Consider the following 26,303-nt stretch of genomic DNA (forward strand, 5'->3'; position numbering starts at 1 on the left):
ACACACATACACACGCACAGGTACACACACACATTCAGGTATTAAGTAAAAACTTAAATATGTAATAAAATAAAAAAATGCATTAAAGAAAAATAACTTTATGGATTAAAATAAAAACTTCATGAAGTATTAAACAAATAAAAAAATTAACTATGTAAATAAATAAAAACATTATTATTAAATAAATAAAATAAGAACTACTTGGAAATTAAACAAAAACTTTACTATGTTTTAAAAAAAACTTCATTATATATTGAATAGAGACTTTATCTTGTATTAATACAAGTATTATTATGTATTATATGAAAAAATATTGTTTAAAATAAAAACTTAATTTAGATTAAATATAAATGGTATTATTTATTAAAGGGAAAAACTTTATTATGTATTAAAAAAGCTTTCTTTGTATTAAATAAAGAAGCTTTATTTTCTAATAAAAAAGTTTCTTAAGTATTACATAAAAAAGTATTTTGTTATAAAATAAAATCTTTATTATTTAATACAATTAAAGCTGTATTATGTATGAAATTATAAACTTTATTATGGAATAAATGAAATCTTTAGATGAGTGAACGTTTCTTGTTCTGGTTGATGGTCCTGCAGGTCTTCAGGAGATGCTGCAGAATCACTCGTTTGTTGGCTGCGTGGATCCTCAGTGGACTCTGATCCAACATCAGACCAAACTCTACCTCCTGAACACCTCCAAACTCAGGTGAGTCCGTCTCTGACTCTCTGTGTGTTTCACCTGTCTGTGGCTCAGTGTCTCACCTGTCTGTGGCTCTGTGTCTCACCTGTCTGTGGCTCTGTGTCTCACCTGTCTGTGGCTCAGTGTCTCACCTGTCTGTGGCTCAGTGTCTCACCTGTCTGTGGCTCTGTGTCTCACCTGTCTGTGGCTCTGTGTCTCACCTGTCTGTGGCTCTGTGTCTCACCTGTCTGTGTCCTTGTTGTAGTCAGGAGCTGTTCTACCAGATCCTCACATATGACTTTGGGAACTTCGGCGTCCTCAGACTGTCGGTAAGAGTCGTTTCAGCAGCTTGTTGTTCAGAGAGTTCTGGTTCTGGTTCTTGTTCTGGTTTTTACGTCTGTTTGCGATCCAGACTCCTGCCCCGCTCTACGATCTGGCCCTGCTGGCTCTGGACTCTGAGGAGAGCGGTTGGACTGAAGAAGACGGACCTAAAGAGGGACTGGCTCAGTACATTGTGGACTTCCTGAAGAAGAAGACCGAGATGCTCGAGGACTACTTCTCCCTGGAGATAGACCAGGTGAGCAGGAAGGATCAAAGGTTCTTTTCAACCAGAGGTACCGTTTAGTTCCAGGAACTAGTCTTCTAGTCTTCACGCCCCCTAAAGTTCCTGGACCTTTGGAAAGCAGGGACTTTTCAGGGAGAGATTAACTACCCAGGAACTAAAGTTAGACCCTGGTTCCTGCTGGCACAGGTGCATAGTTCCTCCAAAGGTCAATTATTGTTTAGTAGAATAAACTTCTCTCTCTCTTCTTCAGGAGGGGAACCTGACAGGTCTGCCTCTGCTCCTGGATAAGTTCTCACCTGTGATGGAGGGTCTACCCATGTTCATCCTGAGACTCGCCACAGAGGTAAACCTCCTCCTGTCCTCTTTTACAGCCGGCACATCCAAACAGTCTCTGAGATCTGTGTGTGTGTGTGTGTGTGTGTGTGTGTGTGTGTGTGTGTGTGTGTGTGTGTGTGTGTGTGTGTGTGTGTGTGTGTGTGTGTGTGTGTGTAGGTGAACTGGGACGATGAGAAGGACTGCTTCAGGGACTTCTGTAAAGAGTGCAGTGCGTTTTACTCCATCAGGAAACAGTTCATCCTGCAGAACGAGCCGGTGAGAAGACTGTAACAAACATGTGAACCTGTTTGTGGAGACAGAGCTGATGTGTGTGTGTGTGTGTGTGTGTGTTTTTGCAGGACGCAGAGGTGACCTCGTGGCGGTGGACTGTTGAACATGTGATCTTTAAAGCTCTGCGGAGTCTCTTCAGTCCTCCACGGAGCTTCAGCGAGGACGGGAGCGTGCTGCAGATCGCCAATTTACCCGATCTTTACAAAGTGTTCGAGCGCTGCTGAAGAACACGACTCTGTAAACTTTACTTTGTTCTTCTGTTTCAAATAAAAACTTCAAAAGGAAAAACTCTGCAGGTGTTTGTTTGATCTTTCCTGCATCATAGAGGGAACCAGAGACCATCAGAGGGCGGACTTACCCTTCGCAGCCACCAGATGTCACTGTGCTGCAGACCATCTACATCCACCCAGACCAGATCACAGGATCAGAGTTTCAGTTTCAATGTGACGACACCCTCTCTACTTTTAAGAGCAGGCTTCAAACTTTCCTTTTTGATAAAGCTTATAGTTAGAGCTGGATCAGGCTTGGACCAGGTCTTAGTTATGCTGCTATAGGCTTAGACTGACACACTGGGATCCTGTCTTTCCCTCTCTCTCCTCTCTCTGCCTGTCTGTTACTTTAACTCTTACTGTCCCATTAAAGTTACTAACCATAGACCTTTCTGGAGTCCCTGAGTCTTTCCTTTTACCTTTCAATCCATTCTTTTTCTTTCTTTCTTTTTTACTTTTTCCTTACTTCCTGTCCTTTCTTTCTTGCTTCCTTTTCTTTCTTTTCTTTTTTTTTTCTATTTTTTGTCCTTTCTTTCTTTCTTTCTTTCTTCATCCTTTGTCTCCTTTTCTTATTCCAACCTTTCCTTTTGTCAATCCTTCACCATGTATTCTACTCTTTTTCTTTCTTTTGGTCTCCCTCTCTTTTCTCTTTTCATAGACCTTTCTGGAGTCCCTGAGCTCCCTTGTCCCGTAGGTTCCTCTGGATCTCTGCCATAGATTCCTTTTTTGGTTCGGTCATTCATTCAATCTTTTCTTCTTTTTATCATCCCTTTGTTTTTTCATTCACTTTCTTTTTCTTCTTTATTTTCTTCTTTTCTTTTTTTCCTTACTTTCTTTTCTTTCTTGCTTTCTTTACTTCTTTATCTTTTGTATTCTTTTTCTTTCCATGTTTCTTCATCCTTTGTCTCCTTTTCTTTTCTCATCCTTTCCTTCTGTCATTCTTTCACCATCTATTCTCCTCTTTTTCTTTCTTCTGGTCTCCCTCAGTTTTCTCTTTCCATAGACCTTTCTGGAGTCCCTGAGCTCCCTTGTCTCGTAGGTTCCTCTGGATCTCTGCTGCTGTGGACGTGCCAGACTCCAGCTGCTACAACTACTACTATCCTTCTCCCCACTATCATCTCTCTCTCTCTCTTCATCTCCCTCTATCCCTCTCTCCAACACGGTCTCAGCAGATGTGTGTCTAACATGAGTCTGGTCCTGCTGGAGGTTTCTGCCTGTTAAAGGAAGTTTGCTCATTTGTTGCGATTTGGTGTTTTATACATAAAGATTGATTGATAATACCTGAGGTCTCTGACGGCAGCTTCAGGGTTAATGCAGATTAGTTAAAGAAGATGCGAGTGTGTCGGGTTGTCTTCATGATGCCGGCTTTAAACAGGTGAAACACACCTGAGTGTCTACACAGGTGAAGGACAGAGTGGAGAAACAGCTGATTGTTGATGTAAGGAGACGATGGAGAGCACAGGTCTGTAAATTACACATTTATTCTCAAGAAATCTTTAAATATCTGAAAAATGCAGAGAAACGGCAGCAGACAGTTTGAGATCATTGTGTACCTGTTAGTGTGTGTAAAGGCACTTCACTGTGAGAGGACGTCAGGATTTCAAAGAAACTCAACGCTCATTCATGCAACTTATCAAAAAACACAACAACAAAAACAAAGAAGAGCCAAGCACCCGAGCAGGAAACTAAATCAAACAGGATGAAATGTTAATCTGTAGTGAAATGTCCTCACACCTTTCTCCCAACATCTCTTTAATGCTTTCAGCGTTTTTAAAATCAGTCTGTGTCTGCGCTACACTTTAGAGTTTTTGGTTAGCTACAGATCTCAGAGTGTTTCAGGTAAAACAGGAAATGTGCTGCAGACGCAGTTTGGCAGTCAGAGGTCAAAGGTCAGCTTTAAGGGCTTCATGGTGATGAAGACTGGGGGGGGGTCACTGCTGAGACAGCAGAGCGTTCCTGTTCGCCTTCATCTTCTCCAGACGCTTCACCAGGTGGTTGTTAGTCATCTCCATCTCCTCGATCTTATCCAGCGCCGTACGAAGCTGCAGGACGCAGGATGACATCGTTAGAATATATAACCACAATGTGTGTGTGTGTGTGTGTGTGTGTGTGTGTGTACCTCTCTCTGTAGTTTGCGTTTCTCTGCCTTCAGCTCGTCCTCCACCTTCTCCGAGTTGTCAGATGCAGTTTTGTAGCGACTCACCTGACCCTCCAGTCTGTTAACCTGAAACAGAGAAACACTCGTAAACTTCAGAGCTGTTCAAATATCTGAATTTATGAATCACTTAAAAATAAGATCCCTCTCTCCGTCACTCACGTTTTGCTCCATCGTACCCATTTCCTGCTCCGCTTTGGAGAGTTTGAATTTATATTCACTGATCTGTCTGTTAGCGTCTCCTACAGAGGAAAACAAACATTAATCACAGTCAACAAATCATCCTTATAAAGACTCTTCAGCTGTCTCTAAAAGTAGTATGGGAGGTCGAGCCTTCAGTTATCAGGCCCCTCTCCTTTGGAATCATCTACCAGTCAGGAACCGGGAGGCAGACACCCTCTCTACTTTTAAGAGTAGGCTTCAAACTTTCCTTTTTGATAAAGCTTATAGTTAGAGCTGGATCAGGCTTGGACCAGGTCTTAGTTATGCTGCTATAGGCTTAGACTGACACACTGGGATCCTGTCTTTCCCTCTCTCTCCTCTCTCTGCCTGTCTCTTACTTTAACTCTTCCTGTTCCATCAGAGTAAAGAAATTAATTCAATCTTTACTTCTTTCTATCATCCCTTTGTTTATTTTCATTCTTTCCTTCTCTTTTTTATTCCTTCTTACTTTCTTTTTTCCTTACTTTCTGTCCTTTGTTTTCTTTCTTTACTTCTCTCTTATTTATTTTGTATTCTCTTTCTTTCTTTCACCTTTCATTCCTTTGTTCTCTTTCTTTTTCCCTTTTTTTCTATTCGTTCTTTCTTGCTTTCTTTACCTCTCTTTTTTCTTTTGTATTGCTTCCTTCTTTCTTTCTTTCTTTCTTGCTTCCTTTACTTCTTTCTCTTTTTTTCCTTTTGTATTCCTTCTTTCTTTTCTTTTACCTTTCATTCCTTTCTCCTCTTTCTTTTTCCTTTTCTTTCTTTCCTTCCTTCTTTCTTCATCCTTTGTCTCCTTTTCTTATTCCGTCCTTTCCTTTTGTCATTCTTTCACCATCTATTCTACTCTTTTTCTTTTATTCTCTTATAGTTAGAGCTGGATCAGGCTTGGACCAGCTCTTAGTTATGCTGCTATAGGCTTAGACTGACACACTGGGATCCTGTATTTCCCTCTCTCTCCTCTCTCTGCCTGTCTCTTACTTTAACTCTTCCTGTCCCATTAAAGTTACTAACCATAGACCTTTCTGGAGTCCCTGAGCTCCCTTGTCTCGTAGGTTCCTCTGGATCTCTGCTGCTGTGGACGTGCCAGACTCCAGCTGCTACAACTACTACTATCCGTCTCCCCACTATCATCTCTCTCTCTCTTCATCTCCCTCTATCCCTCTCTCCAACACGGTAGGTCTCAGCAGATGTGTGTCTAACATGAGTCTGGTCCTGCTGGAGGTTTCTGCCTGTTAAAGGAAGTTTGTCCTTGCCACTGTAACTTGCTAAATGCTGCAAAGTGCTCTGCTCATGGTGGATTAAGATGAGATCAGACTGAGTCCTGTCTGTATGATGGGACTGGATCTGATCCGGTCTTGATGTTGTGTGTGTGTGGGTGTGTGGACTCACTCTGCATCTCAATGAAGTGAAGGTCTGTACCGTTTTCCACTCTCTCCCCGTCAGTGAACGCACCGTCTGTCTTCGTCTGTTTCTGTCTCTCGTCCTCCACCTGGTTCTTCAACTTCCTGATTTGAGACAGCAGCTCGTCTTTCTCCTCGGCTAACTTACGGAGCCTCACGTCTGCACACACACACACACACACACGCACACACAACATGGGTACTCTGGTTATATACAGTGCTGTGATTTACTGAGCAGAGTTACAGGTGATGATCTGAGCCACACCCACCTAGCGGCCCCTCCCCTGCAGACTCCAGCACCTGGGCGGCCTCCTGAGAGACCACCGTGATACCTGAGGACGGACACTCGTGGTCAACGTCTCCGTTTGGAGTCCCGTCAGGGATGATGACCAGCCCGTGTTTCTGAGGGGGGAGAGAGAGAGAGAGAGAGGTGTTCATAACGACCAATCAGAGAGCAGAGTCTGCGGGAGAGACAGGTGCAGCTCTATGGGTGGAGTTTAAACAGGTGGACTTTGGGTCTCTATGGAGATGAAGGTCAAAGGTCTTCTCTATAATACAGGTACAATAAAGAAGGACATAAATAAAGTGACACATTAACTCATCAGGTCAAAGGTTCTCTCTCTGACAGAGTCTCAGGTTCCTGTCCAGGTGTGTCAGGACTCACCTGTCCCGTCTTCGTCTTCCCTTTGATGTCAGCAAGCTCGTCTCTGAGCTCGTCCCTCTCACTCCTAATGCAATCAAAGTATTCTTTCTGTCTCTCTAACGCCTGAGCACACAACGGAGAGGGGGAGGAGAAGAGGAGGACAAGAGGAGGAGAAGAGGAGGACAAGAGGAGGACAAAGGGAGGAGAAGAGGAGGACAAAGGGAGGATAAAAGGAGGACAGAAGTGAAAAGGACAGGATGACAGGAGGAGGTCAAGAAGAGGACAAGATAAGGTCAAAAGGACAGAAGGAGAACAAGAGGAGTAGAATAGGGGGAGATGGAAAAGAAGAGGACAGGAGGACAAAGGGATGATTGAATCAGGACAGGGAGAGGAGGACAAGAGGAGGACAGAAAAAGGGCAGAAGGAGGTCATGAAGAGGTTAAAAACAAGACGGGGGACAAGTGGAGGACAAGACGACAGGTGGACAAGAGGAGTACAAGAGAACAGGAGGAGGACAGGAAGAGGACAGGAGGATGACAAGAGGAGGAAAGGAGGAGGACACGAGAACAGGAGGACAGGAGAGAAAAGGACAGGAGGAAAGGAGGAGGTCAAAATCAGGACAAGAGGACATGAGGAGGACGACCAAGGTCAAGAGGAGGACAGAAGGGGGACAAGAAGAGGAAAGGAGGTCAGGAGGAGGACAAGAGGACAGGATGACAGAAGGAGGACAGGAGGAGAAATGGCAGAATAGGAGATTACATCAGAGCAGAATACAGACAGATATGCAACAAGAGGACATGTCCATGCTGAAACAGGCAGAATGCATGAAGAGGACAAAGACACACACACACACACACACACACACACACATAAAAAAGTGCGCGCACACACACACACATCCAGGTGTTCATGCTGAGGCAGGTGCTTTGGGAAAACGTTAGAGATGGGGGATTTGTGCGTCTGTGTGAAGAGGACTGAACTCATGCCTTCTCGATGCTTTTATTTTGTTTTCTAATTAAATAATATTTTATTTTGAAAGGACTTTAAGCTCCTTCCTGTCAATGGCAAAGTTAGAGGAGTATTTATTTTACTGCTCACACTGTTAGCTCAACACTCTGATCATCACATGCAGGAGTCACACTGTCACTGTGACCAGATGAGGACAGGTCCATGTTAGGACAAGTCCAGGTCCAGTTGTGGACAGGTCCAGGTGAGGACAGGTCCAGGTCCAGGTCCAGGTGTGTGTGTTAGAGCCTACAGGTGTGCATCATGCAGAGACAGCCTGAGTTACCCCGATCTTTTTGTCCTTCCAGTTTATGGTCTCCTGCAAGTCGAACACCTCCCTGCTCAGCCCGTCTACCTGAGTCTGCAGCCTCTGGTTCTCCTGGGGCCACAGGTGAGGCGATGAAGAGGACGAGACACGTGAGGCGATGAAGAGGAAGAGACATGTGATGCGATGAAGAGGAAGAGACAGGAGGAAGGAGGAAAAAAAAAAAGGAAAGAAGAAAATGAAGCAAAACACAAACAAGTAAGACAGGTAAGACAGGTGAGGAGAGATCGATGAGGTTAAAGTGGAGATCAGGAGCAGAGCCAGGGAGGGGGAGGGGCCTACAGCCTTTCAGTCCTTATTAGGTCCCTGCAGAGCTGCCTGCACGCAGCACTGACACCTGTACAGGTGTGATGAGGCCATGTGATCACCTGTATGAGCTCGTCTCTCTGTCTGATGCCCTCCTTCAGTTCTTCCTGTTTGTGCTGCAGAACTGAACATGTGTGTTTCTGCCTCTCCATCTCCTGAAACACAGATTGTTTACGGGTCAGAGCTTATAGAGGCTGATACTCTTATAGAGGCTGATACTCTTATAGAGGCTGATACTCATGGATATGAACAGGTACGACCAGGACAGGTGTGTCTCACCTTTGTCTTAGCCTCCAGCTCCCTCTTCAGCTCAGCCGTCTGCTCCTCCATCTCCTCGATGACATCCTTCAGCGTGTCCACCTGGTAGATCAGGTTTCCTTTGTCGTTGTCAAGCTGAGCGTTCGACACCATCGCCTTCTTGTACTTCTCCTCCACCTCCACCAGGGACTCCTGAGGGGCAGAGTCAGAGACCAGCTCACCTGAGTGCACCTGCTCTTTGAAACACCTGAACACACAAACTAACGGGCAGCACGCTTCTGTTTATCTCCAACATGAAGTCATAAAAGACAGAAGTTTGTTCTACTCAGAGAGAAGAATCTGACAGGATCATAAATCATCATATGAGATCAGAAGGGATCAATGGTGATCTTATGTGACAATAAGTGATCAAAGTGATCCTTATAGAACAGAGTGATCATTCTTTCTGAGAGAACATTAGTGGTAAGATGGATCAGAATTCATCAGAGTGATCATCAGAGGGATCTTCAGAGATTAGAGTGATCATTCCTTTTGAGAGTGATCTTGAGTGATCATTAGTGAACCAAGTGATCAAGGGTGATCAGGATGATCATTAGTAATCTGAGTAATCATTCATTCTGAGAGTTAGAAGTGATCCCATTGATCAAGAGTAATAGTGATCACTAGTAATCAGAGTGATCACTAGTAATCAGATTGATCACTAATAATAAGAATGATCATTACTATCACTTGTAATCGGTGATCACTAGTAATCAGAGTGATGATCACCTGTAATCAGTGATCACTTGTTATCAGTGATCACTAGTAATCAGTGATCACTTGTTATCAGTGATCACTAGTTATCAGAGTGATGATCAATTGTAATCAGTGATCACTAGAAATCAGAGTGATGATCACTTGTAATCAGTGATCACTAGTAATCAGTGATCACTAGTTATCAGAGTGATGATCACTTGTAATCAGTGATCACTAGTAATCAGTGATCACTAGTTATCAGAGTTATGATCACTTGTAATCAGTGATCACTAGAAATCAGAGTGATGATCACTTGTAATCAGTGATCACTAGTAATCAGTGATCACTAGTTATCAGAGTGATGATCACTTGTAATCAGTGATCACTAGTAATCAGTGATCACTAGTTATCAGAGTTATGATCACCTGTAATCGGTGATCACTTGTCATCCGTGATCACTAGTAATCAGTGATCACTTGTTATCAGTGATCACTAGTTAGAGTGATGATCACTTGTTATCAGTGATCACTAGTAATCAGAGTGATCACTTGTAATCAGTGATCACTAGTTAGAGTGATGATCACTTGTTATCAGTGATCACTAGTAATCAGAGTGATCACTTGTAATCAGTGATCACTAGTTAGAGTGATGATCACTTGTAATGAGTGATCACTTGTAATCAGTGATCACTAGTTAGAGTGATGATCACTTGTAATCAGTGATCACTAGTAATCAGTGATCACTAGTAATCAGAGTGGTGATCACTTGGGTGTGAGTAAAAACTTTAGTCTAGAAGCAAACAAGAACTTAATCCGGTTTAACTTCACGAACCAGGTTAGTAGTGACCTTTATCTACCGTAGGTGAGTTAACTCAAAGACCTTTAACTAGTCCTTTATCAGAGTCAGACACAGAACAACACTCTGCTTATTATGAATGAGTGCCCAGGTGCATTATGGGAGGATGTATTTCAGCCCATGCCCATCCAATCACATCAGACCAGGAAGTGAGGAAATCATGCTGAAGGAGTTACAGGTGTGTTACAGGAGGGGAGGGTTACAGAGGTGTTAGTGAAGCTCCATGAGGAGAACAGAGAGCATGCTGGGAAGCCCTGAGAAGAACAGAGAGCATGCTGGGAGCCCTGGAATGAGCAGATAGCATGCTGAGAGCCCTGAGGAGAACAGAGAGCATGCTGGGAGCCCTGAGGAGAACAGAGAGCATGCTTGGAGCCCTGGAAAGAGCAGAGAGCATGCTGGGAGCCCCTCTACCTTCAGCTCTTTGAGCCCCTGCATGTAGCGCCCCTCTACATCCTGAATCTGGTCCTTAAGCTCATAGATGTCCTGCAGAGCATGGGGAAGGGGGAGGTTGATAATCAAGGAGAGGTAACAGAGCACCTGAGCCGCCGTCAGGGACAGCCCCCGTACAGAGAGAGTCACTCATGAAGAAAACAGTTAAAGCAGAGACGTTCAAATGCAGAGGGAACTGTGGTAAATTAGAGTTCTTTAGACGGATAATATTGCTCACTGAATATTAAACGTTATCTGGTCTTACCCTCAGCTCACTCAGACTCGTGTCAGGGTCGTAGACGCTGCCTGTGTCCGTGCTGCCGCGTCGAGAAGACGTGCCACCAAGAGACGCGAGCGTGGCCGCTGAGAGTCCGGGTGTCGCACAGCGGGACGACGGCTGGAGACACAAAAACAATCAAATAATCAACGGATCGATCAGTTAGCGGTTCTACAGTGAAAATTCACAGATCACAACTGAGTGCATCTTCTGACTACACACAGACAGACTGTTTCAAAGGGGGGAAGTACAGACCAAGGACGTCTAAGTCTTGACTGCAGACTGAGGTGTACCGATGGTTTTGAACTTGCTTCCCTTTACCTTTTCCTTGACTGATGGTTAACTAGGTTTCTATCTTGTTTTTATTTCATCATGTCACTTTGTTTATTGTGTCTGTGTCTTCTATAATCTCCTAAATGAGTTTCAACTCAGATAAAACCTGTTGATGGATTCAAACACTCACCCGGCTGAAGTCTGAATACTGTTTATCACATTTCTCGTCCAGCTGAAAGACAGAAAACATCAAGTCAGAAACTTATTTTAATAAATCCCTGAATGTGAGGCGGCGTCATGCTGCGAGCTGCTTCCTGTTTGTGAATGAGGTTATTCAGGAGTTAGAGTGTGGAGTCAGTGCTAAATGTTCACAGATCAAACACCACAGAAGAAGAAGAAGGGAGTGAAGACCATCCTTTAAACAATCCCTCCATCAGTCCATGCTGAGACACACCCAGCTCTTTATTAAAGAACACAAACTCACGCTGAGGTCTTTATTTACATCATGCTTCAGTCGTTAGTGTTCATCATCATCACCACTCCGATCAGCTGACTGACTCACTGCGTCAAGATCAGGGATGCACAGATCGTCGATGTCTGACACCACGCTGCCCCGCCTGTTAGAGCGGCTGAAATAATCAGCGGCCGACTCAGTGAGGTCGGAGAAATCAGACGACTGAGGGAAGGAAAGAGAGGAGGATGATAAAGGAAGAGAGAAAAAGAGTAAGGGATGAAATCATGAACAGATTTTTTATGAATGAAAATTGTTTGGATGACGTCATCAGGAGTTCCCTGCTCACCACGCTGTCTCTGCGCCCTCTGCTGCCGCGCTCCTGAGACACGCTGCTCATTGTGTCATCATCAGAGGAAGACTACACACACATAGATACACACACATTCACACAGATACACAAACACACACACATTCACACAGATACACACACTGCCAGTCTTAGAGTTTGTATCAGATTATTCAGTGATGACACGCTATGCAAACATAATAAACACTCCAAAAACTCATGTTGAGTTTTCTTCACTTATGCAGTCCATGCTTTTGTTACCTCCAGGTTGGATTACTGTAATTCCCTTTCATCAGGCTGCTATAATAAGTCTCTAAAGACTCTTTAGCTGGTCCAAAACGCTGCAGCTTGAGTGCTGACTAGAACTAGGAAGAGAGCTTCTCTACACTGGCTCCCCATAAAATCTAGACTAGAATTTAAAATCCTTCTTCTGACCTACAAAGCTCTTAATGGTCAGACACCTTTGTATCTTAAAGAGCTCATAGTGCCCTATAACCCCTCTAGAACACTACGCTCCCAACATGCAGGCCTGCTCATCGTACCTAAAGTCTCTAAAAGTAGTATGGGAGGTAGAGCCTTCAGTTATCAGGCCCCTCTCCTTTGGAATCATCTACCAGTCAGGGTCCGGGAGGCAGACACCCTCTCTACTTTTAAGAGTAGGCTTCAACCTTTCCTTTTTGATAAAGCTTATAGTTAGAGCTGGATCAGGCTTGGACCAGCTCTTAGTTATGCTGCTATAGGCTTAGACTGACAAACTGGGATCCTGTCTTTCCCTCTCTCTCCTCTCTCTGCCTGTCTCTTCCTTTAACTCTTCCTGTCCCATTAAAGTTACTAACCATAGACCTTTCTGGAGTCCCTGAGCTCCCTTGTCTCGTAGGTTCCTCTGGATCTCTGCTGCTGTGGACGTGCCAGACTCCAGCTGCTACAACTACTACTATCCGTCTCCCCACTATCATCTCTCTCTCTCTCTTCATCTCCCTCTATCCCTCTCTCCAACTCGGTCTCAGCAGATGTGTGTCTAACATGAGTCTGGTCCTGCTGGAGGTTTCTGCCTGTTAAAGGAAGTTTGTCCTTGCCACTGTAACTTGCTAAATGCTGCAAAGTGCTCTGCTCATGGTGGATTAAGATGAGATCAGACTGAGTCCTGTCTGGAAGAGGGGACTGGATCTGATCCAGTCTTGATGTTGGGTCTTTGTTTATAATAAAACATAGAGTACGGTCTAGACCTGCTCTGTTTGGAAAGAGTCTGAGGAGAACGTTTGTTGTGATTTGGCGCTTTATAAATAAAGATTGATTGAGTGAGGTGATGATGGAGAGGGGGTGGGGCTTGTTGTTTACATGCGTAGGTGTGTGTTAGCATTAGGCTACAAGGTGGGCTCACCACGGGGCTGCTGCGGGTGGAGCTAGCTGCAGAAGAGTACCAGCTGTATTCAGAGGGCTGTGGTGGGGAGGGGGAGGAGACAAATGTGAGGACATGGGGAGACACACCACGCTGCTTAACTGTCCAACACACACACACACACAAACACACACCCACTTACAGCTTTAGAGCTATGGCCTGAGCCGTACACAGCGGCATCGTCGTACACAGAAGCCTGAAGACACATGGAGACAACTCAGAAAAACACGTTAGCTTTGAGGTCCTCAAACGCACCACAAGTTGAAGAATACAGTGATCTACTTAAACAGGGAAACCGTGTGTGTCTGACACAGACACAAACTGTAATCAGACTGAGGCTCTGAGTGTGAACTGCTAAATATAAACCCTCACACTGGACGTCTATCAGAGGAATGTGTCCGCAGACACACACACACACACACACACTCACTGACCGTGCTGTAGCTGCGAGGCAGCCCTGTGACAGACAGGGAGGAGGAGGAGGCCTATTAGAGGAAGGAGCAGGAGGTGAAACAGTGAATCAGGTGGAGATGGGTGGATGTTTGTTTAACCTCTAACAGGTACAGAGAGTAAAGAGACAGGTAAAGGTGAAGGAGGACAGACCCGGGGCTGGTAGGAGGAGGCTGTGGAAGGAGGAGGTTTGGTCTTTGTCAGGCTGCTGTAGTTCCTCTGATCATGGTACAGTCCGGTCTGAAGGATGTAACATTATTATTATTATAATAACCTCGTACATTAACCCTATCAATAACCAATGTCAACTTCAACTATCATGAACCGTCAGTCATTACCCTTCATAGATACCCTCTAATCCTAACTCTCTATTAATACCCTCAGTCGTTACTCTGCATCATTATTCACGCCATGCGTCATGCTAACAGTAGACTGACCAGCAGGTCTTTCTTAGATGATGATGAAGACTTTTTGTGTCCGTGCAGGTCACTGTACACTGAGCTCTGACCAAAGAGAGAGAAAGACAGGTACATACAGGTGACCACAGAAGGAGACAGAGAGAGAGAACAGGTACATACAGGTGATCACACATCTACATACAGTGGAGCGGGAAGTTTTGAGGGCGGAGCTAGAGGAGAGTCCGTCAGACTGAAGAGATAAAAGCAGAACCAGAAGATCAAATACCCGGTACACAGGAACATTACTAAGCCGGGGTTACGTAATCAGCACAGCAACCAGTGCAGCGAACGTGAGTTAGTTCATAGAGACACCTGGAGTCTGAGGAGAATCACAGGAGCTCAGAGATAAACCATGCAGAGACGTAGGAAAACAGATTTCTCCTTCTTTACACAACCACATGCAGATCAATTTGGAAGCTGCTCTATTGCTTCTCTATAGCTGCTCTATAGCTGCTCTATAGCTGCTCTATAGCTGCTCTATAGCTGCTCCATAGGTGCTCTATAGGTGCTCCATAGGTGCTCTATAGCTGCTCTATAGGTGCTCTATAGCTGCTCTATAGCTGCTCCATAGGTGATCTATAGCTGCTCTATAGGTGATCTATAGCTGCTCTATAGGTGCTCTATAGCTGCTCCATCGGTGATCTATAGCTGCTCTATGGCTGCTCTATAGGTGATCTATAGCTGCTCTATAGGTGATCTATAGCTGCTCCATCTGTGCTCTATAGCTGCTCCATAGCTGCTCTGTTGCCTCTCTATAGCTGCTCTATAGCTGATCTATTGCCTCCCTAATTCTGCTCTATGGCTGCTCTATAGGTGCTCCAAAGCTGCTGCTCTTTAGGTGCTGTTTAGCTGATCTATAGCTGCTCAGTAGCTGTTCTATATGTGCTCTATAGCTGTTCTATAGTTGCTCTATAGGTGCCCCATAGCAGTTCAATAGCTGCTCAATAGGTGCTGTATAGTTGCTCTATAGCAGTTCTATAGTTGCTCTATGGGTGCTGTATAGCTGATCTATAGGTGCTCTATAGGTGCTCTTTGGATGTTCTATGAGTGCTCTATTGGCCGCTCTATAGGTGCCCTGTAGCTGACCTAAAGCTGCCCTAGAGGTGTTCAATGGTAGCTTTATGGTTGGTCTTAAGGTGCTCTTTGGAAGCTCTACAGGCGTAGTGAAAGGTGAGATTGTTATAAAAGGTCTCCTTCAAATCATCAAACACAGACAACAGTACAGTTTAGATTACAGACAGACTGAGTGACACACTGCGTGACTCTGAAAGTGCAGAGCTTCAAACAACCAGACTTTAATCTGAGCAAAACAACCAGGACCAGGACCAGGACCAGCAAGGACTAAAACCAGAACCAGGTACTCTATAAAGCTAAGTTAGACCTAAGTTTCTCACATGCGGTGAGTCCAAACTCAACATAAACACACACAGGCACAAACACACACCAGGCCGTCTTTTCTACGTGGGCTGGACCGACTCTTCGTAGAGCCGAGGTCTCGAATTGCCGACGTGCTCGACTTCAAACAGAAACAAAAACCAGAGTGAGGCGAAGACCGAGTTCAGACACGTCTGCTGTGATGTCGTTACTATCATGTGATTACTGTAAGCAGACAGACACTCTTACTTAGTCAGAATGAACACAGAACATGGACTGAACTCAACGCACCCTGTAACTGCGCACTGATGTGACATCATCATCCAGACCCTGTTGTCATGGAAACATGGAGTGAGAAAAACACAGAGAGGAAGGATGGAAGAATCAGAGGGAGTGTGTGTGTGTGTGTATATATAGTATGTGTTAGGGCTGTGCTGTGCCACTATACTTAATAAAAACTTACCTTCTACATTAAGGATGGATAAAGCTCTAAACTGGCTTAGACCTGAGGACTCTTTCTCCTTAGGAATTAAGATTACTCTGGGTGTTTGCTGTATTTCATTAGCAGCCCTAAGATATGGATATCTGTGTGTGAGTGAGGGGTATTACAGACCCGATGGTGGCGACTGCTGGAGCGAGAAGATGATCGAGCTTTCTCTGTATCAGCCTGCAGCAGGGAGGAGGAGGAGGAGGAGGAGGAGGAGGAGGAGGAGGAGGAAGAGGATGAGTAGGAGAAGGAAATGGGTCAGCAAGTGAAGAGGACAGGACAGAGGAGGAATATTTATGCATTCATCTTCAGGAATTACACCATGCACAACTTCCGACATCACCATTAACAACCAATCACAGGCCGTTAAATCAAACACCACAACACATCACAGCTCTGATGTCACACACATCTGTGTCAGCTAGCTGTTAACCTCTATACTGAACACAAACACACACAGACAGACACACACAGACACACACACACACACACCTTACATAATCTGGCATCTCTGATCAACCATTCAAATCAGTAAAATAACTCAACATGCAAAACACACACGCCTAACCCGAACATTGACACAAGGTCTCTAAAAAGTTTCCACTAAAGATCAGCTGAGAGAGGATCAGCTGAGTGAAGATTTGCTGAGTGAGGAACAGCTAGATTAAAAAAGGCGAGTAAGGATCAGCTGAGTATGGATCAGCTAAGTGAAGATCAGCTGAGTGAGGATCAGCTGAGTGAGGATCAGCTGAGAGAGGATCAGCTGAATTAAAAACAGCTGAATGAGGATCAGCTGAATGAGGATCAGCTGAATTAAAAACAGCTGAGAGAGGATCAGCTGAGAGAGAAACAGCTGAGAGAGGACATTAAGCTGAGTAAGGATCAGCTAAGTAAGGATCAGCTGAGCAAGGATCAGCTGAGAGAGGACAATAAGCTGAGTAAGGATCAGCTAAGTAGGGATCAGCTGAGCAAGGATCAGCTGAGTAAGGATCAGCTGAGAGAGGATCAGCTGAGTAAGGATCAGTTGAGTGAGGATCAGCTGAGTAAGGATCAGTTGAGTGAGGATCAGCTGAGTAAGGATCAGTTGAGTAAGGATCAGCTGAGCAAGGATCAGCTGAGTAAGGATCAGCTGAGAGAGGATCAGCTGATCAATTCACAGATCAATTCACACAGCAGGCTGTTAGTGACATGCTTATTTTGTCCGTTTACCATCCACTGGTGGATTGAACCCCACTTCCTGCTGGAGGCAGAGTGAGAGAGCTGCAGGACGAGTGAGAAACAGGAAGAGTTAAAGAGAGCTGAAGAATGACTGAGAGATTACAACAGGAATAACAGTGTGGATTAAACACTGACGGAGATTACAACAGGAATAACAGTGTGGATTAAACACTGCTGGAGATTACAGCAGGAATAACAGTGTGGATTAAACACTGCTGCAGATTACAGCAGGAATAACAGTGTGGATTAAACACTGACGGAGATTACAACAGGAATAACAGTGTGGATTAAACACTGATGGAGATTACAACAGGAATAACAGTGTGGATTAAACACTGACGGAGATTACAACAGGAATAACAGTGTGGATTAAACACTGATGGAGATTACAGCAGGAATAACAGTGTGGATTAAACACTGATGGAGATTACAGCAGGAATAAAACATGAAGACAGGAGCTGTGGTTTAGAGAGTCACTGGTTTGATCTGTGAACATGAAGTTTTTTATGTCATATTGTAAACAAACACACCACCTCTGCTCACACAAACAACCTGGAATAGGAGTCAGTTACTATAGCAAAACACCAGAGATTATGTTCACAGTAAAACATGAATGAAGGAGGAAACAGCTGTCCTCTGTGTTCACTGTGTTTGAAGTAGTTGTAACCTCTTTCTTTACCTCTTTCTGCTGTCGCTCCAGCTCCTTCATTCGAATATCCCTCGCCTCCGCACGAGCCGCCCTCTTTGCCGCCAGCCTTGCCTCTGCCTGAAACACACACACACACATAAAACATTAATAAACATGCACACACACGTCAGAATATGCTACGTGACTCGAGGGCTTGTTATTTTCACAGCTAGTTTTAATCCACTCCAGAAACACTGATGTACACACTTCACCTTAAATGTATTTGTTGTCATTCTGTATTTGTCGTACGTTGAGTGATGGAGAATAGACGTTTGTCTTCAACGTTATTATGAAGTAACTTTCTGCAGACTTCCTGATCAGCTTGTGGCGACAGTAATGCTGACTGATTCACTCTCACAGATTACGCTCCGACTGACCGTTAATCCTCCTCCTCCTCTCATCAGTATGGGAGTCACTTTTTACCATCAGAAGTTTTAAGTTCAGCTATGTTTCCTCTCATCCTATTAAAACTAATGATCAGTGTGGAAAGTAAACTGTGGGTGGTTCAGTTCAGTTAGTTGTGGAAATGTTGGGTTATAGTTCAGTTTGGTGTAAATGAAGAGTTAGAGCAGAATGGAAGCTCTGCAGCTGTCAACTGTCTGACAGAGAAATTACCCGTCTGTTCTATCTATAGCTGTGTGTGTGTGTGTGTGTGTGTGTGTGTGTGTGTGTGTGTGTGTGTGTGTGTGTGTGTGAGTGTGAGTGTGAGTGTGTGTGTGTGTGTGTGTGTGAGTGTCTGGGAGGGTTACATGGGTCCAATCACACTACTAAAAAAATACTAAAAAAGGAGTTCACCTGAGTAACGGCGAAATGTTAAAATCCAGCGACAGTGCTAGATTATAATCAAGACAGTGACAGGGTTAGATTATTATCCTGACAGTGAGAGTGTTAGATTATAATCCAGACAGTGACAGTGTTAGATTATAATCCAGACAGTGACAGTGTTAGATTATCATCCAGACAGTGACAGTGTTAGATTATAATCCAGACAGTGACAGTGTTAGATTATAATCCAGACAGTGAGAGTGTTAGATTATAATCCAGACAGTGACAGTGTTAGATTATCATCCAGACAGTGACAGTGTTAGATTATCATCCAGACAGTGACAGTGTTACATTATAATCGTGACAGTGTTAGATTATAATCCAGACAGTGACAGTGTTAGATTATCATCCAGACAGTGACAGTGTTAGATTATAATCCAGACAGTGACAGTGTTACATTATAATCGTGACAGTGTTAGATTATAATCCTGCCAGTGACAGTGATGGATTGTATTCAAGACAGTGACAGTGTGAGATTATAATCCTGACAGTTACAGTGTGACATTATAATCCTGACAGTTACAGTGTTAGATTATAATCCTGACACTGTTGGATTATAATCCAGACAGTGACAGTGTTAGATTATAATCCAGACAGTGACAGTGTTAGATTATAATCCAGACAGTGACAGTGTTATATTATAATCGTGACAGTGTTAGATTATAATCCTGCCAGTGACAGTGATGGATTGTATTCAAGACAGTGACAGTGTGAGATTATAATCCTGACACTGTTGGATTATAATCCAGACAGTTACAGTGTTAGATTATAATCCTGACACTGTTAGATTATAATCCAGACAGTGACAGTGTTAGATTATAATCCAGACAGTGACAGTGTTACATTATAATCCAGACAGTTACAGTGTTAGATTATAATCCTGACACTGTTAGATTATAATCCAGACAGTGACAGTGTTACATTATAATCCAGACAGTGACAGTGTTACATTATAATCCAGACAGTGAAAGTGTTAGATTATAATCCTGCCAGTGACAGTGATGGATTTTATTCAAGACAGTGACAGTGTGAGATTATAATCCTGACACTGTTGGATTATAGTCCTGATAGTGACAGTGTTAGATTATAATCCAGACAGTGACAGTGTTAGATTATAATCCAGACAGTGACAGTGATAGATTATAATCAAGACAGTGACAGTGTTAGATTATAATCCTGCCAGTGACAGTGCTAGATTATAATCCTGCCAGTGACAGTGATGGATTATATTCTTGACAGTGACAGTGTTCTATATTGATATAAATGTTGGTCCTGATTAGACCCTGTGAGGGATGAAATATCACACTGTTACTCTGAGGATTATTATCTAAAGCACTGCAACTGTTGAGTTACTAAATTATAAAAATTTAATTATCATGATCATAATCTCACACATTACTCTCCAGATGATAATCTAACACCATCTCTGTTAGGATTAAAGTCTAACACAGGATAATAATCCCAGCAGATTTAGATTAACTGTACCATCTGATCACAGCAGATTTAAGAAGCTTAAACTTGAATAATAAAAACATCTTTATTTTTCTGTGTTTTGTGTGAGAGATCCTGAATCCAGGGTGAACTCTCTGCTCTCTGGTCTAATCTTTGTTCTACACACACGTTCAGATTTAGGAGCTGATGGGGGGAAGGAATGGGGGGAGGGAATGGGGGGTGTCAGATGACTCATGTTTCTATGATTGGCCTGCATGACTCCACAGAGCACTCACAGGAGAGGTGCTGCTTTCCCCTCACACAGGAAGCATTCCAACCAACTGACACATTTTAATCCATCCACAGTCACTTTCCTCTTTAAAACTACAAACATGGCTTTAGAGACCGTCCTCTCCTCCGTCCACATTAAACACCTTCAAGCTGTGAAAGTCAGGTTCCATGTTGTTCTGCAGCAGAGGGAGGCAGCCTGCTGACGAACACACCGAATAATTCGGGCATGTTGTTACAAGCTTGGCTGCTTCCCTCCTCCACACAGAAACACAAAAACACAGAAAGACAAGTCAGAGTGTGTCCGAGCTTTAAACAGCTGTCTCCATCTAAACATCATACCTGCATAAACTACCTGAACACTCAACCCTAACACAGAACCTGAACACACAGCCTAAATACACTACCTGAACACCAACTACATGAACATACTACCTGAACACATTACGCAACATGCTGCCTGAACACACAGTCCGAATGTGCAACCCGAACACACATTTCCCAAACACGGTACCTGAACACGCTACCTGAACACCTGAACATGCTGCCTGAACACACACACTACCTGAACACACTACATGAACACACACTTCCCAAACACGCTATCTAAACATGCTACCTGAACACACTACCTAAACACGCTACCTGAACACCTGAGCATGCTGCCTAAACACACTACCTGAACACACCACATGAACACACACTTCCCAATGACGCTACCTAAACATGCTACCTGAACAAGCTACCTGAACACCTGAGCATGCTGCCAGAACACACTACCTGAACACACTACATGAACAAACACTTCCCAATGACGCTACCTAAACATGCTACCTGAACAAGCTACCTGAACACCTGAGCATGCTGCCAGAACACACCACCTGAACACACTACATGAACAAACACTTCTCGAACACGCAACCTAAACAAGCTACCTGAACACCTGAGCATGCTGCCAGAACACACACACTACCCTGACACACTACATGAACAAACACTTCCCGCACACGCAACCTAAACAAGCTACCTGAACACCTGAGCATGCTGCCAGAACACACTACCTGAGCCTGCTGCCAGAACACACTACCTGAGCCTGCTGCCAGAACACACAACCTGAGCCTGCTGCCAGAACACACTACCTGAGCCTGCTGCCAGAACACACTACCTTAGCCTGCTGTCAGAACACACTACCTTAGCCTGCTGCCAGAACACACAACAAAATTTAAGATCTGCTGACTGAGACGAACATCCCTCATGATGTACTCCATCATCTTCAGCATCATTCTCATTGTCATCACCAATATTACGCTGTTGTTGTTGTTGTTGTTGTTTTGCATGTGATCAAATGCAACAACTAACTAGATAAAGATCGGAAATAAGAAACAAAGTTGTTTATTCTTCTGTAATACCTTACACAACACAATCTAACAGACTTTCTTTTCCTTTTTTAAGAGGACTTTTTATTAGATCATTAAACTTGAATCTGTGCTCTGAATGATTTTCCCTCGTCATACCAGGGCGAAGAGAGACAGAGAGCTGCTTCTTCTGTCTCTCTTTTTACTTTCTAATTTGTAAGAGAGAGTCTGAGTGGTGTGACGTCAATAAATAGCACATCACTAATGGACATAGAAGCTGTATTCTGTCTTTAGATGACCGGCTTTCCCAGAGTCCATACATCCAATACCGATTCCCATAATTCACAGGTAAAGAAAGAAGCAAAACTCAGTGATTTGTAGAGAAAATCACTGAAACCAGTGTTTCAGTGTCTCCCTGTCCCATTAAAGTTACTAACCATAGACCTTTCTGGAGTCCCTGAGCTCCCTTGTCTCGTAGGTTCCTCTGGATCTCTGCTGCTGCAGACTTGCCAGACTCCATCTGCTACTACTACTACTATCCGTCTCCCCACTATCATCTCTCTCTCTCTTCATCTCCCTCTATCCCTCTCTCCAACACGGTCTCAGCAGATGTGTGTCTAACATGAGTCTGGTCCTGCTGGAGGTTTCTGCCTGTTAAAGGAAGTTTGTCCTTGCCACTGTAACTTGCTGAATGCTGCAAAGTGCTCTGCTCATGGTGGATTAAGATGAGATCAGACTGAGTCCTGTCTGTAAGATGGGACTGGATCTGATCCTATAGAGTACGGTCCAGACATGCTCTGTTTGGGAAGAGTCTGAGGAGAACGTTTGTTTATCTGACTGAATCACAGAATAAATCAAATCCTGTTTACATTGATTCTGCAAACATGCTGCAGCACTGTGAGGAAATATAACTACAGTATAACATGATCATGTTCTGATTTATGTGTGTAATGTCGACAGTGTGTGTGTGTGTGTGTGTGTGTGTGTGTGTGTGTGTGTGTGTGTGTGTGTGTGTGTGTGTGTGTGTGTGTGTGTGTGTGTTCTGACCTCTCGGGCGATGCTGCTCAGAGCTTCATCCTCGGCAGAGAATCGATCTTTGAGAGGAGCTCGTTTACGTCCTGAGCCCTGAGTCCCCATCTCTCCTCCGGCCACGTTTATCCCACCAAATACCCACCAACACACACCTGAGTGTAGCACCTGCAGGAGAAACACACACCTGAGGTTAAACATGCCATCATACCATGTTGTGGTTTGTGTTTGCTTCCTGTCTTCACTTTGTTAGACGTCTCTCTCTCTCAGCTCCTCTTGTGTTTCAACATCCCTCACTGTCTCTGTTCTCCTCCTCTCTTCTTCTTCTCTCTGCTGCTGACATGCTCAAACATTAACCACCAATCTAATGTTTGTGTGCTCACAAAGTATCATTAAAAATATCCTCCATGTTGTTTACAACGTTTTTACCACAGTGTCAACAAGAAGGGGTGAAATGTGCTGGACCACTTCCTGCAGATTGATTTGATATGACAGGTGTGATCAGTAGGGTTGCCAACTGTCCCGTATTAGCTGGGACGTCCCATATATTGGGCTAAATTGGTTTGTTTCATACAGGACCTCAATTGTCCCGTATATTGACTACTAACTCTTGTAAATACAGCAGACTGAACTCTACAGATCTAGATCAGGTAATATGGCAATTAATTCATGTGCCAATCACACCGCCTGTCATCCAATCACAGCACCCCTCCCGGCGCAAATGTGCCAACTCCTGCAAAAAAGTGTGGAGAGGATTTTCTCTCTGATGGCCATTAAATGGTCAGACTCAAGAAACTGAGACTTGTCATGTAGGAACTTCTCTCTGGCTGCAAAAGGACCAAAGACTGCTTGAGTCAGTCAAGAGCAGCAACAAGTATCCATGGAAAAAGTGAATTTGGTGAGTCATACTCCTCTTTTGCATTTCATTTTTCTTTTGCCTGTTTTTGGATGTAAAGAGCCATGTTGTGTTTTCTTTTAGGTTTACTCATATGAGGTTACATAATGATACAGTAAAATTAAAGGGAATATACACACTTTTTGCATTTCCATCAGAATATGAATATATGCTGAATTCACACATCATGCTCTCACCACCACGGCACCGTGCACCTGTCCCTTTTTCAGTAGTGAGAAAGTTGGTAACCCTATTGTTCAGGTTGTCCCTTCAGAATCAAGTATTAAACACAGCTGGGTGATTAATAAAGTAGAGAAGGTGGCGGTCAGGCTCCTGCAAGCTGTCTGCCATAAACAGAGAAGAAGAAGAAGAAGAAGTAGAAGAAGAAAGCAGGGTAATAATGTTATAATTAACATGCTAACGTAATAAGTTAACATGTCCAGGACTGTGTCTGTCCCTGAATCTGCTCCTCAGTAAACTACAGTCACAGCTAGCTGACAGCTAACGCTAGTTATGCTAACAGAGCCGCCCTATTAGCTTAGCTTCCCACTGATATTAACGGGAGCTGAAGCTAGCCTGCTCAGTTGTTAGCTAGCTGTGAGAGCTAACCAGCTCCTCGTTCAGTGAGGAGTTAGAGTTCCTTTAATGTTTATATTCCATTTATTCTGAATTTTACCTGAGCTATCAAACTGTCCTCACCTGTCCTCACCTGTCCCCGGCTGTCCTCGGAGACAGAGTCCCAGCTCGGACACTGTTAGCCTGCTATCGCTAGCTGACCTCTTTAAGAGTTAGCTCTGCGGGCTAACCTGTTAGCTGATCAGGACAAACAGAGCAGGTATGAACCGTTACCTGCTGCTCACCTGGGTCAGAACCGGGTCAGAACCGGGCCAGTACCGGGTCTGTCCTCTCTCTCTGCCGGAGGATCAGAGGGGAACCATCCGGCTTCTTCAGGGGGGACAGGGGCAGCTTCAGTCCGCTCTGACAGCTGTCATCAGACCGCTCTGCTCCCGAAGAGACACACACACACACACACACACACACACACACACACACACACACACACACACACACACACACACACACATACGAGCGCGCGCACACACACTTTGGAAAAGCTCAAAGGACCCGGATGTTGGGAAAAAATTAGGGTGTGATGCTGCATTCACGGGCCGTCGGACATTTTATCAGCAGCTTCTGTAAAGGAGTGTGACTGGACAGTTTTTGTATGACGTCACGCACACACACACACACACACACACAGACAGTTCATATATATGACGTCGCAGACAGACCATTTTGATATGACGTCACACACAGACAGTTTTAATATGACGTCAAATAGAACCTGAGCAATGGGCCCCTATTAAAAAAAAATGATAATAATAAGAAGAAGAAGAAGAAAAAGAAGAAGAAGAAGAAGAAGAAGAAGAATACAACTGCAGGGAGGTGACAGCAAAAATAAATGACAGAAAGGAAGATTAAAAAGGTTAAGATGGGAAAGAGATGAAAAAATGTTGGGAGATTAAAAACAACAAAAATAAAAACAATTAAAAGTTGGAAATATATAGAAATATAAAATAATTATTTGAGTATAAATGTGTGGAGAGAAGGACACGGACAAAACATTAAGACATAAAACAAAAAAATAAATAAGGATAGAGCTCGCACTTCAAAACTACTCTACCAATCAAAAGTTTGAAAACACTGTCTCATTCAAGGGTTTGTATTTATTTTAATTATTGTAAACACTGTAGATTAATACCGAAGACATCAAAACTATGAAAGAACATATATGGAATTATTTAATTTTTTTAAAAGTGTTAAACAAAGCAGAATATGTTTAATATTTTAGATTCTGTAAAGTAGCCCCCTTTTTCCTTCATGACAGCTTTGCACTCTCTTGGTACTCTCTCAGTCTGCTTCATGAAGTGGTCTCCTGGAATGGTTTCTAATTAACATGAGCCTTGTCAAGAGTTCATTTGTAGAATGACTTGCCTTCTTAATGTGTTTGAGACCATCAGTTGTGTTGTTCAGAGGTAGGGTTAGTACACAATGGATAGCCCTATTTGACTACTGTTGTAATCCAGATAATGGCAAAACCAGATTATTTCATAGTTTAGATGTCTTCAGTATTAATCTACAATGTTGGAAATACTTAAAATAAATAAAAAACATTGAATGAGAAGGTGTGTTTAAACTTTTGACTGGTAGTGTAACTTTAGGGCTCTCTTTGTGTTTATGTGTGAGACAAAGTTTACAAGCAACACATAAAGACAAAATGATGATGATGATGATGATGATGATGATGATGATGATGATGATGATGATGATGATGATGATGATAATTATGATCTCTGTCATACAAAATGTTAAAGACTCAAACATACCTGTTTCATCCACAGGGGGGCAGCAGAGGATCATCGAGCTCCTTCACACAGGTAACCCTGAACACATGATGAAGAGCAGACTGAAATGTTTATTATTGAGAGCAGAATGATCCACTGTCTACAAACACACACACACACACACACACACACACACACACACACACACACACACACACACACACACACACACACACACACACACACACACACACACACACACACACACAGAGTG

The 26,303-nt window shown here is 43.6% G+C and overlaps 2 protein-coding genes across 13 annotated transcripts in view; one reads left to right on the forward strand and one right to left on the reverse strand.

Moving 5' to 3' along the window:
* Nucleotides 1-2,147, forward strand: part of mlh1 (mutL homolog 1, colon cancer, nonpolyposis type 2 (E. coli)) — an 8,159-nt gene extending 6,012 nt beyond the window's left edge. The window contains exons 14-19 of the mRNA XM_034682062.1: nt 604-712; nt 951-1,014; nt 1,098-1,262; nt 1,501-1,593; nt 1,743-1,841; nt 1,925-2,147. Coding sequence (XP_034537953.1) covers nt 604-712; nt 951-1,014; nt 1,098-1,262; nt 1,501-1,593; nt 1,743-1,841; nt 1,925-2,080 — 686 coding nt within the window. The 3' untranslated portion in view covers nt 2,081-2,147. The remainder of the gene's footprint in view (nt 1-603; nt 713-950; nt 1,015-1,097; nt 1,263-1,500; nt 1,594-1,742; nt 1,842-1,924) is intronic.
* Nucleotides 2,148-3,588: 1,441 nt separating this feature from the next.
* On the reverse strand, nt 3,589-24,834 carry lrrfip2 (leucine rich repeat (in FLII) interacting protein 2). Of its 12 annotated transcripts, none has more exons than XM_034681528.1 (15): nt 24,545-24,745; nt 22,808-22,957; nt 17,853-17,939; nt 11,178-11,219; nt 10,703-10,834; nt 10,420-10,491; nt 8,440-8,610; nt 8,223-8,315; nt 7,816-7,908; nt 6,546-6,647; nt 6,151-6,283; nt 5,871-6,041; nt 4,443-4,522; nt 4,245-4,349; nt 3,589-4,167 (listed from the first exon to the last, which is right to left on the reverse strand). In XM_034681528.1, exons 2-15 carry the CDS (start codon nt 22,895-22,897, stop codon nt 4,057-4,059), a joined length of 1,482 nt encoding a protein of 493 aa, XP_034537419.1. In that variant the 5' UTR covers nt 22,898-22,957; nt 24,545-24,745; the 3' UTR covers nt 3,589-4,056. The 12 variants fall into 12 exon arrangements, with proteins under 12 accessions (XP_034537419.1, XP_034537420.1, XP_034537421.1 ...); XM_034681529.1 differs by having other exon boundaries at nt 24,534-24,745; XM_034681530.1 differs by lacking the exon at nt 24,545-24,745 and adding an exon at nt 24,384-24,499.
* Between the last annotated feature and the right edge of the window lie 1,469 nt (nt 24,835-26,303).

Source organism: Notolabrus celidotus, chromosome 4 (genome assembly GCF_009762535.1).
Source record: "Notolabrus celidotus isolate fNotCel1 chromosome 4, fNotCel1.pri, whole genome shotgun sequence".
Taxonomy (NCBI): domain Eukaryota; kingdom Metazoa; phylum Chordata; class Actinopteri; order Labriformes; family Labridae; genus Notolabrus; species Notolabrus celidotus.

Coding starts and splice junctions, on each gene's coding strand:
- lrrfip2 (XM_034681528.1), bottom strand. CDS start 22,897: ATGGGGACTCAGGGCTCAGGACGTAAACGAGCTCCTCTCAAAGATCGA. Junction 6,042..6,150: donor TGCAGGGGAGGGGCCGCTAG/GTGGGTGTGGCT, acceptor GTGTGTGTGCAG/ACGTGAGGCTCCGTAAGTTA. Junction 4,350..4,442: donor TGGGTACGATGGAGCAAAAC/GTGAGTGACGGA, acceptor TCTCTGTTTCAG/GTTAACAGACTGGAGGGTCA.